Raw genomic sequence first — 13,728 nt, forward strand, 5'->3', positions numbered from 1 at the left:
CAAAATTTATTATTTCGTTCTGGGATTGCTTTTCCTGTTTTTTTTTTTTTTTTTAATGCTTATGTCATTATGTATACATACAGGAGTGATGTGGAAAATTGAAGTCGATATTCACTGTAAAATATTCAGTGGAGTATTTTATATTGGGAAGGCAAAGCTAGCCAGCAGAAATAAAGGTACTGCCTGTATGGGCAGTGCCTTTTTATGGGACCTTTTTGTGCCCCAGACATGTTTTCTCACTCTTAGCGTTTTGCGATTTCTTCACTCAGGTGCTGTTGTCATTACACTGTTGTTTTGTTAAACTAACATAATGTAAAATGGAGGATAATTTCCAAAAGAGCTGAAAATTGTTTAATGTATAAATAGGAAAGTAATTACTGTGTTAATATAAAAGTAGTTAGGAAGAGTGTGAAGGTAGGGCTGTTGCTTTGGGGTTTTTGCATTGTCCTGCTATGTATTTGTTGGACAGTTTTTCCACTGTCTGTTAAAAACTAGTGTAAAAAGTAAGTGTGCTGAAATATTAGAAAGCTTAAGGAAAAGGTGGTAGAGACTACTCGAAATGTGTGGGACTGAAACAAAAAGGTGTTAATTTGAGAATTGGTGAAATGAGTTTGTTTAGCTTTCCACAACTATTGGGGAAAGAGAAATCTTGCAGTCTACGTGTTTCCTAGTAGAGTACATAAAGATTGTTTAAATAACAAAAACCAGAAGTATCAGTAATAAACAGTAATTACAGCAAACGTTTTAAATAGTGCATCTTAAAATACTCATCCTGACTGTCAAAGTGGATAAATTACCATTTTTTTCCTCTTCAAATGCTTTATTTTAAAGCAGAAATTAAAAACTTCCTGAAAAGAAGTTACTGTGGCAAATATAGAGCTGAATAGATAAATCTAATGGATAGGCTATCAGACTGATAGCCTCTTCAGACTTCATTTTTAAATAGTTAATGCAATTAAAATTTAGCATTACTCTAATATTGTCCTGAAAAGACTAAATTGAATTTGGAACAGAAATCCTGGTTAGTTATTTCACATTCAAGTTTTTGAGGATAAAATAGGGTGTTTGTTTCTTTTTAAAAAAGAGAGGTTTTTTTAAACAATGTCTGAGAGAAGGAAGGTTACAGGTTAATTTGTAGGTAGGAGGGAATGTTTCAAAACCAGTGACAGCTGAAGTAGACTTGTTTATGAAAGGAAATAGTAAGCATGGAGTTTCGAAGGAGGCAAAGAAACAGGTCTGAAAATGAGACAAGAAGAATTAGGTTTTATGTAATTCCTGTTCATGTGTATTAACGTGAAGAATTTGCTTTTGGCACTTCCATCACTTTAATTGAAGGATTCTGTGTTTATCAGCATCTGTTGCAGAGAGCTCATGAATGCTTTAAGCACCTGTTAGGACTCTTAAGGGGATTTTATCAACACCGTAATTTCTGTCTTATGTGTGTGTGGCTTTATCAAGAAGATTCTTACTATTTTCTTACTAATTGTATTTTATAAAGCACTTAGAAGGCAAGCCAGGTATGAAATGTAACTTTTAGATTTGTTCATATTTCTGTTGTGTTCAGAACTTCTCAGATTTCCTGTTCCGCTGGTATCTGGAAAAAGGAAAGCGAGGAAAGCTGTTATCCCAGCCTATTGCTCAGCATGGACAGCTGGCCAGTTTCTTGCAAGCACATGAACATCTGAGCTGGTTACATGACATCAATAGCCAGGATTTGCAAAAGGTGGGGTTTCTTAAATACAGCCAAATGGAAATACCACATGTTGAACAGGTCAGGTACATATTCAAGTAGGTAATTTACTGAGTTATGACTCTTCCCCATCAAAAGGCAACTTGTCCAGGTGAGTTAGGAGAAAGATTGCAGATAATTAATTTGGTACTTTTGTAGTACCAAAAGCCTCCCTTCAGGCACCATCTGGTATCTCTGGTAAGTCACTGCACTATGTAATGGAAATTAGGGCTGCTTTTCATCCCTGGCTGGTGGCTAATACTTTTTACTAAGGAAGTTTGGTTTGGCTACACAATCACGACTTTGATGGAATTGGGGATTTATAGGGAATATCAACAGCATTATAATATTGTCCAGCCAGGGAAAAACTGAAGCTTCTCTTTCAAGACTAATATCTTAAAGCTAAGGAGTTTGGAGGTATCATGAAAGTACAAAAGCTGTTGGTAACTTTGATCACTTACATTCATGGTTTAAAGTACTTTTAAATAGCAAATGTGCATGTGGATAGATTAATGTGACATTGTTTTTAAACGTGATCATTTGTTGTCTTCTGGGCTCTGAAATTATATCACCTCTTCTTCCTGGTCAGTCTTTCCATCATTCTGCTAGACTTAAAAATGCATTTCATTTAACAGTTAAAACTATTTCAAATCATAAATGGCTTCTTTCAATCCACATACACGTTTGTTAAGCATGAAAACCGTGGAAACATTTATCCTACTGCAAATTCTATGTTTATAGGATAGCTGTATCCCTCTTATACAAACAAAAAAAGTCCCACTCATTAACTCCAACCAAAACTGATAAAAACCACTCAGAGAATATTATAATATTCCATTTGTGTCAGTTGAGGTTTTCTATGTCAGGTCAAAGCACTTTGAAGAGGGGGTAAGGATTCTAAAATATACATTTAATTCTGTGTAGATAGTTTATTTCTGAGTAAGTGCTCAGAAACTGTTCCTTTGTCTGATAAACAAATTCTTGCCTCTGTATTTGGTTGCTGCAATTCTTGTTTTTCAAATTCTCAAATTAACAGGTAAAAACAATCTCCATGAAAAAGTGCTCTGTCAAAACATATTTGCCTGGCTTTTACTGCAAAGAATTTAATTAGATCCTAAAAATACAATATGTGAAGTTGCAGTTTATCCTTTGAGAATGCAGTAGATTTTTTTTTTATTTGCAATGAAAAGATTTTTTAAATGTTTTGCTGAAAGAGAGAGCATCTTCTTGGAAGCTGTAATGCAGAGTTTCACTGTACAAATTGTACAACTTTTAAAATTAAGGGTTATAGTATTGCAAACAATAAATAGCTGTGAGACTTCTGTTCAGATAAAATTCTTATCTGTTAAACATCTAGTCCTAATTTACAAAACTGATTTCTAATCTGTATTTATTTTAGGCTCACAGAACGTTGCAGACTTTAGCAAATATGGAGACACGATATTTTGCAAAGAAGAAAACACTTCTTGGCTTGAGCAAATTAGCTGCACTGGCATCAGACTTCTCGGAAGACATACTACAAGAGAAAATAGAAGGTAAGAAGTAAAAAGTAAAAACAGGACAAAGTGAAGAAAAGACTTACTAAATTACTGAATTAGAATCCCATTAATTTTGGAAATTGATTTTTCTATGTTGAGGGTGCTGACTTAGTGTGGTAAGGATTAATAGGCTGATGATTTTGCTCATTTTAGGAAGCACAAGGAAGACAGTGTGAGGCAGTAAACTGAGTCTTCACTTTCATATGTGAGTTAGGACTAGGAGCATGGCAAATCTGTACCTTTCCACTTTTTCTACTAACATGTATACTATTGGCAGAAATAAAAAGCTGCACCAGTACTTTGAGAAGTGGCTGAAAGTTGTCAGCCATTCACACTGAATGTATTTTAATGAATCTACATTTTATATTTCAGATGCAAGGTAAAAATTAGTTAATTTCTTAGAGCCGGTTTGTAGAATGGCTTTCACTTTTGAATTTTTCTCAAGTCTTGAAGCTCTTAGGCTATACAAGGAAATCCTGTAACTGTAGTGAAGTAATGCAGTTGCAAAAATATACAGTTGTGATCAAGAAGTGCTTTCTCAGGGTTTTGCTTTTTATCTAGGAGGGTTACCATGACAGTGTTTCACTGTACTCTATCTGAAATTATGTGAACAGGAGAAGTACAAATATCTATCCTGCTTCATTACCAAGTGCAATGGTTCCACTGCTCTGCCATTCCTACCCCTTTGGGAAATACTGTTTGTGCGGCACATGTGCTGTGAGTTTGAGAAAAAGCAGTTTTGCAGTACTGGTTAAAGGATTCTGGCCACCAGGGGGAGGCTTTGGAATATGACTCAGGGTTGCTGCTCAAGCTTACTTCTGTTTATCTGCATATTTAACCATCTATGTAATGAATAATTCTTATATCCTGTTGAAAAAGCCTGGTAATACTTACGTTAAGTAAGTAGGCTTTAAAAATTATTTTTAGCTCATAATAATAATGTATTATCTGCCTTTTAAGTTGTATAGCATTGCATGAAATCTTGAAGTTTAAATCTGTTTTTTATCACCGTGAAAATGCCTATGCTGATGTGAAGAATCTCACCTTTAAATAGGAAAGCTTAAAAATGACAAATGAGATAATCAAAGCTTTATTTCAGTTTCTGCTTCATTACACATTTCTGTGTGGCACATGATGTAGTTATTAAAACTTAAACTCTTCATGTATCACTTTCCTGTTGATAAAGAAAGACTAATTATTTCTGCTACATTTTGCTTATTCCTCTAAACAGATAAAATGCTCCACAGAATTATTTTCCCTATTCTAACATGCAGTGAAAGTTAGTGGGAAGGGCAGGGTTCATATAGTATGGTTGATATTATTCCATTTTGGATGTCTCAGACTAGCAAGTTTCTCATCCTAAAGCAGCTCATACTGGCAAGTATAAAACAGTCAAAAATTGAACAGTTCATGAGATGGGACATGTCCATGGCACAGCTACCTCAAGTTGCAACCAACTCATTTTCCTGTGCAGTGCAACAGCTTCCACCCAATTCTTTGTATTAATTTTGAAGTTTTGGGGCAAAATTAGAGTTATGCATTTTCATTACACAGGGAACATGAGTGAAAAGTAAGAACTGGTCCCCTGGGAAGGCAGTATTGAAGTGAAGGTATTTCTGTGCTTTGGGAACGTGGATGAGTCCAAAGAGAATGCTTCATAACATACGCTTGTAGGCTTGAATAATATTGTGGCTTGACAGTTGCTGTTGTGCCACAAAATTTATTATTACATTTTAGTAACATGAAACATTCATTTCCTTAAATGACTACAAGAAATATCAGAGCAGGAGCGCTTTTTGTTACATCAGGAGACACTTCCCGAACAACTCCTGGCAGAGAAGCAGTTGAACCTCAACGATATGCCAGTGCTGTCTGCATCTCAGCTCATTGATGTAAGTGTCCCATGTTGTCTTCATTACACAGGTACACTTCCAGTGTGTTTTCTGCCCCTTTGTGGTGAAATAAATCAGAAGGTCACAGCTGCCTTTATCCCTTATATAACTTGCTAAGCACCTACAGATCTGATCTATGAATTAGTTTGACTTCACTTAGTCTCTACCAGCAAACATCAGAATGATGGGTTTGGTCCTAGTTTTTTTTCTGTTGAATGTGTGCTTTGGCGTGCTGCTGCAAGAAAAAGCAAATCAGATCAGTGCCAGAAGTTGATTTACTGGTCTAAACAAGGTTTTGGATGCGAGACACCAAAGGATATTTTTACCTTCCTTTGCATTCTTAGTAGGGCAGAAGTTGGAAGGCAGAATGAACAAACACTTCTACCCTAGTGGAGAAGGATGCTGCAAGATAGAAAAAGGAAGTACTAGAAGCAGGAAGAGGCTTTTGATCACCTGTTGCAAAGAGGCACCAGAAGTTTTTCTACTTTTATTTTCTTTTACAAAAATCCAACCCATCATGAAACAAAAATTAGCACTGTTCCAGTACTGGGATGAGTAATAGTGCTGATTCCTTTTTCACACTCCTTTCTGGGATCAGCCAGGAACTAGTAACCTTACCGATTCTGCCTTGTTTGCCACATTTTTTTACCATCCACATAAAAAATACTCCACGAATAACAGCAATACATTGTAAAAGAAGTCACTTATATCTGGGTGTCAATATTTCTGTATTTTTCTGTAATCCTGTGGAAAATCAAAAGCTAGCATGTAAACAAGCTGCTTGTTTACATTCTGGTCATTTTCTTAGAACTGTGCTAATAGCAGATTGTGAAGTGCTTACCTGTGTCTTTAAGTAAGGCTATCTGTGGGATTAGGGAAGGGTAGGAAGTGTCAGTCAGGACTTGGCAAGTGCTGGCACCGCAAGAGTTTTCCATCTGAATTCTCTCTTATTGTCAAACTAGTGTTAATACTTGCTACTTGCAATGCAAAAATGAAACTCAGAAAGTGTAAATTAAAATAGTGCTAATGTTAATTTTTCTTTGAAGCACTAATTTATAGTTGGGTGATATGAAATACTGAGGGGAACTTGTTGTTTTTAAGGGGTGAAAGGCAGCACATGTGCTGAAGTTCTGCTTTGAGCTTAATTACAGAAATAATTCGGAGAGCTTATTTGTGGAGCTGAGCTCTGCCTACAGTAGTCCAGGAATGTTACAGCCTTAAATGGCACTTAAATTTGAAACCCAGCAGCCTTGTATCCAGTATCATTTGTCCACAGGCCATTGTCACGTAGGTGGAATGCTGCTCTAAAACCTTAAGTATATTCCTTACTATAAAAATACTAGCGGTTGAATCAAGACATATTTTCATGAGAAGGTCATGTAAGTCGAAAATATGTGGTGGTCTTCCCATAGTGGGTTGTCCCTGATACCAGTTACGTTAGTTTGTAGGCTAAAAATAATTCTCCATGTTAATCTCTGATTTCATAGTTGTTCATATGTGATGAGAACAGAAGAGCCAATGAATATGACTTCAAGAAAGCACTTGATCTGCTGGAATATATTGATGAGGTAGGAAAACTTTTTGAAGGATTTCTAACCTAGAGACTTTTTTATTATTATTTAAGCTAGGGTGGTGCACCTGTAGTTAATTAACATATTCGTTTAGTGAATGGTAATTAAAGCAACGCCGATGTGTTTTTTCAGTTTGTTTTTAAGTCACTGGAGGCATAATGCCAAATGTAGTTTAGATAATTTAAGAAAAATTACACTCTTCATCTTCACTTCCCATTTATAGTCTATAGTTTCTTTTTAGAGCCTCGCTTCCCTACAGGCTATATCCAAACAGGACAAAGATTAACTTGTTTTCATAGTTCAGTTCTTGTGTCTTTCCTCTTGACGGTTTCACTGACTGTCATGAGGTAATGTGGAATAGTCACCACTTTCTAACATGTAAATAGCTTTGAACCACAGATTTGCCATATGCTTTTTTCCAATTGTATTCTTTTTCCTTCTCAATAAAATAAATGTTACTCTAAACCCATGCAACTTCAAATTTTTTTTCCCAGAGATATTAAAATTCCTAACAACTTATGTAGAACCATTCAGCACAAATCAGAGGTCATGGTTTCTGTGCAATGCCGAAACTTCCCTTTTCAAATCAAATGTATATCTTTGAAAACATTTACTAATGTATTTGTGTAAGATATGTCCTAATGTGGACACTAGTGCATGTTATGACAAGTTAGCTTTGCCGTACCAAAAAAAGAGCTTTGACTCTACTCATCATATAGCACATGGTAAAGTAAAATTTGCCTAGAATACAATGTTTTACAAATTGGTATTTTTTTGCTCTTTTACAAGCTGTGTTAGTTGGTTGTCAGCAGTCAAGTGATGCTGTAGAAAGTTGGAATCCAAGATTTCAAATGAAAACAAACAGTGTTTGGTGTTTCAGAAGTCCAATCAGATCATCTGTTAAAGCAGCATTTGTTAAAAATTGCATTTGGTGATTGAAGAATCTAATTCATTGGTGCAATTTGCATGATAGTGCAATTATTTCTTTGTAAAAAACCCTAGAATTTTAATATGCCTGTCTTTTCACCTTATATGAATTGAAGGAAGAAGAAGTGAATGTAAATGATCTTAAACTCAAAATTCTCTGTAAGGCTCTCCAAAGAGATGGGTAAGTATAAATATAAGTTTCTGAGACACAGTTCTTCCAGAATTATATCTTAGTGCACTATTCTCTAACTCGCAAAAAATACTTAATTTCAGAGGATAAGGTTAGTAAAGTATAATGTGTCTGATCAGAACATGTATTCTTATTTGAAAAGTGAAACTACAGCAAAAAAAAATCTGCAGTACTTTGTTGGTGTATCTCACTGGCAACCTACTGTGCAGTCCTGGCACCTGATGCAGAAATGAACCCATGCAGCTTTTAGCTTTTGTTCTTGAACCCTTTCCTGAAGTAAAAGAAGTGACCAATGCTGGACTTCAACCTTTTTTTTTTTCCTATGAAGCATCTCAAGTAGAAGCTTTTTAATAAGATTACATAGGCAGAGGTCACTCCTGCAAGCTTTTATTTCACTTGGATTTTGCCTTTGAACCACACTGGCAGTTTCATGACCTTTTTGAGTTAAAACTGCATTTTTGGTTGAAAGAGATCAAAGCCTTAGAAAAGCCACTCTTGTGGATGTTTAAAACCAAATACAGGCAGAATCCAGTTGGTCCCAGTTGGTCACAGGGATCTTCTCATCAAGCAGTGGTACTGTTCTCTTTCCCAGGTTAAATAACACAAGTGGTATTTCCTCACTTTCCTTTCCAACTCTCAAAGTCATTTCTGACTTTCCTAACTCCCACCTATGTTCCAAGAGGAAGCTAAGGAAGAAAAGATGAGGAGAGAATACATTCCAAATGCACTGTGCCGTTTGTGATTAAAATGGAAATAAGCAGCATTTGAATTCACACTTATGCATAGGATAGATTCCAAATGGCAGTGGTGTCTAGGAAATAATTCCTAATTGCATGGCTAAGTTATGTCCATATATAACACAAATCATAAGCAGAGAGAGGTTCACACTATTTCAAGTGTTTTCCATTCCTGTAATTTTAAAGGCAGAAGAATTCAGAGCTCATGCATGGCACCAGTCCAGTTATTGGTTTATGATTTATCTACCCTGGACAAGCACAGGGTTTTGAATGTGATATTTTAATGATTCAAACACGTACAATGGTGACAAGATTTTGGCCACTCTGGCAGATAAGCAGAGGCAATTTGAGATACAGACTCTACACTGGATAGTGGGTAGAAAACTTGATGTCCCAGCTGAGTTTCCAGTCCAGCAAGGCTCACGAAGGCATACAGAGAGGTGGTGTTAACTTTCATCTGTGTGCAAAAGTAAACATTAGAGATGTGACAGTTCCTACTTTTGAGGATGGCCTGTGGTTTCTAACTTGAGGGCTACAGATGGTGAGAAGGTTCTTGGGTAGGATGGAAAGCCTTACTGAGTCAGCTCCTGATGCTCTGCTTGTGTCCTTACTGTCCTCCTCAGTGCCCAAGGGGAGAAAATCCCCCTTCCCTCCCTCCTTTCCTCACATTCTTCCCAGTGGAATTAAAGATGTAATCCTAGACAATTAGGAGCTGAAGAGACATCCAGGGTAAAACCAGTGAGGTACAGAGGATTTGTCAATAATAGCTTCTGGATCTAGATTCAGATCTGTTATAGGCACGTCCCACAGGCCTGTGGTAGTTTAGGGAGTGATATGAGAACCAGTTTTGTCTGACAGCTTAGCACATGGAACAGGAAATTTTAACAACTGAAAGGTTAGAATCACAGCAAAACAAGTTAGGTTGGTGTTGAGTTTAAACTGGAGCATATAAAGCTCTGCAAGGATGAAAAATTGTTATTTAAAACAATCTTCCTCTTAGAAAAATCTGTTTGGGATTTTTTTTTAATCACAGATGAGACTGGTATTCATGAGTCATTTAATCACAGAGTAGATAACCTTTGTTTTGTGATTGTGTGTGTTGTTACAGGCCTGCAGCTTAGATCTTGCAATTTTTCCCCATTTCTTTTCTCAGTGTTTGATATTTGTTTCGTTTTGATTTTTTTTCACACTGGAGAATTGATTCTCTTGCTTTATTCTACCAAAATTACTTTTATCGCCTCAGTTGTAAAATACAATTGCGCACAATAGGTAGTGCTTATCTCAATGGATAATACTTCTGCATTATCAAAGAAATAATGTTGTTTATTGTGATTTTTAATGGTTTAAAAATGGGAAACATTTCTGTTTTCCTCTTAACTAGACTACATTGTAGTAGAGCAGTTTTGTTCCAGTTTTACTGGAATAATGACTAATTAACACAAGGTAGAAAAAAAGCCTCTTGCTTTGAGCTATAACCAAGCACATAATGCTTCCATATGGACATGTATTAATCACCTTTGATAATTTATCAACTTTTCCTGTGATTTGGGGTTTTTTTCTTGTTAGTGTTTCTATTATTTTGTTTGTGTAATTCTTTCCTAAAATTATTCTTTGACTTGCAGATGGTCCTATGCAGATGGTAGAGATGATCCAATTGAAGCATCTAAAGATAGTATATTTGTGAAAATACTACAAAAACTGTTGAAAGAAGGTAAAGTGTACTTAAATATAATTGAATGAAATTGTTGTTTCAAAAGCTGCTTAAGATCAATATGTAAAAAGTAGCATTATTAGGTTCTCAGAGTAATAAAAAATTAATTCCACTAGGCAGTTAAAATCATTTGAAGCTAATTCTATCTCTGTAAACTGTTCAGGGAGATAAGAGATGAGCAGATTTCTTGGTTGTAATCTTAGTATCTTTAAGTTATTTGCTCAGTAGAGCACTGAACACATTTTTAGCAGTTGCTTACTATTCAGTAAAGTTGGTCTTCTAGGGGTAAATATCTCTTCTGTAAGGTACAGCATTAGTAACTAATTGACTGTCACTCAGTAGAACTTAATCTATTTTAGCCAATTTTTTTTTTTTTGCTTTTATTTTTTTCTCTCCAAAAGCCAAACCAAAAAAAATACACCTCCCATTCTCCACTTAAAGCTGACTATAGGAAGTTATGGCCATGGAATTTACAGCTGGAGGAGGGAGGGAGAAAAGGGAAGCAACTGGGAGTCAAAGCCTGTTTCAAATATTACTGCATAGAAACTTTTTGCAGAACACATAAGGCTTCATGTGAAAAACACAAAACTTAAGTACTTCAGAAAAGTTCCAGTTTTGTGTGTTCAATCCTGTCAATTCCCTTGCATTCTTTTAAGACTTGCACACCCTATGCTGGAACTATTGCAACTGATATATAGTTATTGTATGACTGAGCTTTCTTTTTTCTTGCCTTTCTTTTATTTTTATTTATTTTACTTTGATGAAGTGCTGTGTAAAGACTTGGATTTATAGTTTAATCATTGAATTACTGAACTCTAGATAAAAAAAAAATTAACTCTGTTTTACAGGCTACTTAAGCTATATTGTATTTCTTGACGTGTATAATAGAGTCAGAGCTTCCCAATTCCTAAAGAGTAATTTAGCTGTGAGGCAGGCAGGGTGTTTATTTAAAAATTATATTAACTGCTAATGCAAAGTACTTCAATCAGAGATATAATAATTGGGTTTTTTTTGTTTTGTAGGAGTTCAGTTAAGTGAGTATTTACCAGAGGTGAAGGACTTGCTTCAAGCAAATGAACTTGGCAACTTGAAATACAACTCTTACTTTGAATTTGTGTTAAAAGCTAACTATGAACTCTATGTTCAGGGACAAGCATGATTCTCACTGGAATTTTAAAATATTTTTTCTAAAGAACTCTTAAATTCATGTTTACTTTTTTATATTCTGTTTGGTTTTTTGCTAAAGCTTTGTGATAAAGTCTGTATGCGTAATAATACATGGTCTTGAATGTATAGACATTGATGCTTTAGTCAGGGGACACAGAGTTGTGTTTTCAGGCAAAATAAAAATAAAGTTTTAATTTTCTGTGCCTTTCATAAAATTGCTAGTTTGTTCTGTGTCTGTGACCTGTCTGAGACTCAAGGATACACACAGGGTGAAAATCAGGGACCCACTGCAAAGGGTGGGAAACCTATGTTGTCACTGCTGGGGCTGTGATTTCAGTTCAGAGAAAATACTGAACACATTGGTGCTGGGTGACTGTGTGCATTACTTGAGAAACAACAGGTAATTCTATCAGATTACTCCACTCTTTCTTTTTACAATACTTCTTGCCTAGTAGAAACTAGGTAATTTCAGCTTTGCATTTTTGTTATTTGCACGAAAAGGATAACTGGCTTGTCACTGATGACTCAGCTTGTCTGTGACAGAAAGGAATAAAGTGCAGCTCTCCTTCAAGGCCTTCTGGTCCAGTAAATACTCCATTCTTTCAGTTCATATCTCTTAAATTAAACTTTTTCCAAACATGTTAGTATTGTATCCATTTAACTTCCCTTTAAGCTATTTCTAGCATACATGTAAAATGGGATTAGCAGCTCACCATGCAGTAATTCACAGCAACTGCTTGTGCTTAGGCTCAGAAGAAACCTCGAAAGCATTTATGAAGGTGTGGGAGTACAGCATGATCTTCCTTACTCCCTTGCCTTGTCTCTACTGGTAGGCACTACTAATTTCCTTTTTTCCTTTTTAACCCCACTGCCCCAGTTAGTTATCTCTGACATAGGAATAATTTTTTAGAAAAACAATTTCTCAATTATTCTGATTAACAGCAGAATTTCAGTAAAAGTTACTGCTATCTGATGTGTTGCACCTTTCTTTTACATGTTGCTCAAGAGCCAGAAACTGACCGCAGAGCAACTTGCACGCCCTTATGTTTTACTTGTCTGGCTCCATGCCTGCTGCAACAACTTGATCTAACAGCTGAGAAGGTCAGAAGTTAAATTGGTTGAAGAGAATCCAGTTTCTAGTTTTAAAAGCACAGCTCCCCTTCCGTGGCTTCCCCTCCTCCCTGTACTAATACAGTAAGCTGGGCTGAGAGTCTGAACATGTTTGGAAGAATAGATTTATGTAGAGAGGTTCAAACTAATATGGGAAAGAAATGCACTAGCAGTCATCTTCTAAGATTGTTCTGAGCAGCGAGCTTTGCTCTTCTGTAGTCTTGCATGGCTGGGAAGTGTGAGTGTAACTCCCAGCTCTGGCTTCAAAGGAGTCACTCATTTAAAGCCTTGGAGGAATTCCACGTGTTCGCCTGAATGTCACTTTGAGGGCGGTTTCACATCTATAAACTTAGCAGGGTTTTGGGAGAAAGGGACTAATGGAAGAAGTGATTGCTTGCCCCTGCCAAAATATGTTCTGCCTTAACTCTTCCTGGACTCCTGAATTTTGCTTGAAGAGCAATCTCTGACTGTCCACCATATATCACTCTGGGGAGATCTCATATCTTCCTAGACTGTTGGCCAGTTCTCTGTGTTCTGTCAGGAGTGGCAGGGCAAGCAGTTCTGATCACCCTTATCCATTGTTTCAAAGTGCCTGGGTTCCCTGCTGGATCATGTTTATTTATCATGGCTGGTGTAAAAGTATTATCCAGGTTTTTGGGAAAGGATGAGCTGTGTAGGGTTTTCAACTATTCTACTCTCCTGCTGGGTTGGGAGGCACTTGGCGTTTATACAGCAGCTTTCCATCTGACTATTGCCAAAACAGAAGGCTACTTACAATGAGTTTACTTAAACAAAGCCTCATTAAAATAACTTCCATGTCTAAACAGATGTTTAATGTTCTTGTACTAGTAATGTTGAACTGGTTCTCTATTCTGTTGGAAAGTTTGAGGAGTCTGGGACTCAGGGTTATTCCTCCTCTCTGTCCTCTGCTTCATTATGTAATAAACTGTGCTGGTGCAGAACTCTTGTCTCAGATTACTGCTCCAGGAGGATGCCTTCATTTACCACTGCATATGGAAGGTGGCAAATGCCACAGCTCTAGCTTGTTTCTAAGTGTAACAAAAACAAACTTGTGACAAAAAGATGAGGGTTAAAACTGCCTGAGGGGGATGGATAACTCCTCTTGAATAAGGATATAGGTTGCTTCTTAAATAGT

General features: G+C 36.4%; 1 protein-coding gene across 2 annotated transcripts in view; it reads left to right on the top strand.

The window, feature by feature from the left end:
- Positions 1-11,677, top strand: part of NUP133 (nucleoporin 133) — a 30,181-nt gene extending 18,504 nt beyond the window's left edge. For both annotated transcript variants that reach the window (XM_058021343.1, XM_058021344.1), the window contains exons 20-26: positions 1,565-1,723; positions 3,129-3,264; positions 5,041-5,159; positions 6,647-6,727; positions 7,774-7,838; positions 10,207-10,295; positions 11,318-11,677. In XM_058021343.1, coding sequence (XP_057877326.1) covers positions 1,565-1,723; positions 3,129-3,264; positions 5,041-5,159; positions 6,647-6,727; positions 7,774-7,838; positions 10,207-10,295; positions 11,318-11,454 — 786 coding nt within the window. In that variant the 3' untranslated portion in view covers positions 11,455-11,677. The remainder of the gene's footprint in view (positions 1-1,564; positions 1,724-3,128; positions 3,265-5,040; positions 5,160-6,646; positions 6,728-7,773; positions 7,839-10,206; positions 10,296-11,317) is intronic.
- The last annotated feature ends 2,051 nt before the right edge of the window (positions 11,678-13,728 follow it).

Source organism: Melospiza georgiana, chromosome 3 (assembly GCF_028018845.1).
Source record: "Melospiza georgiana isolate bMelGeo1 chromosome 3, bMelGeo1.pri, whole genome shotgun sequence".
Classification (NCBI taxonomy): domain Eukaryota; kingdom Metazoa; phylum Chordata; class Aves; order Passeriformes; family Passerellidae; genus Melospiza; species Melospiza georgiana.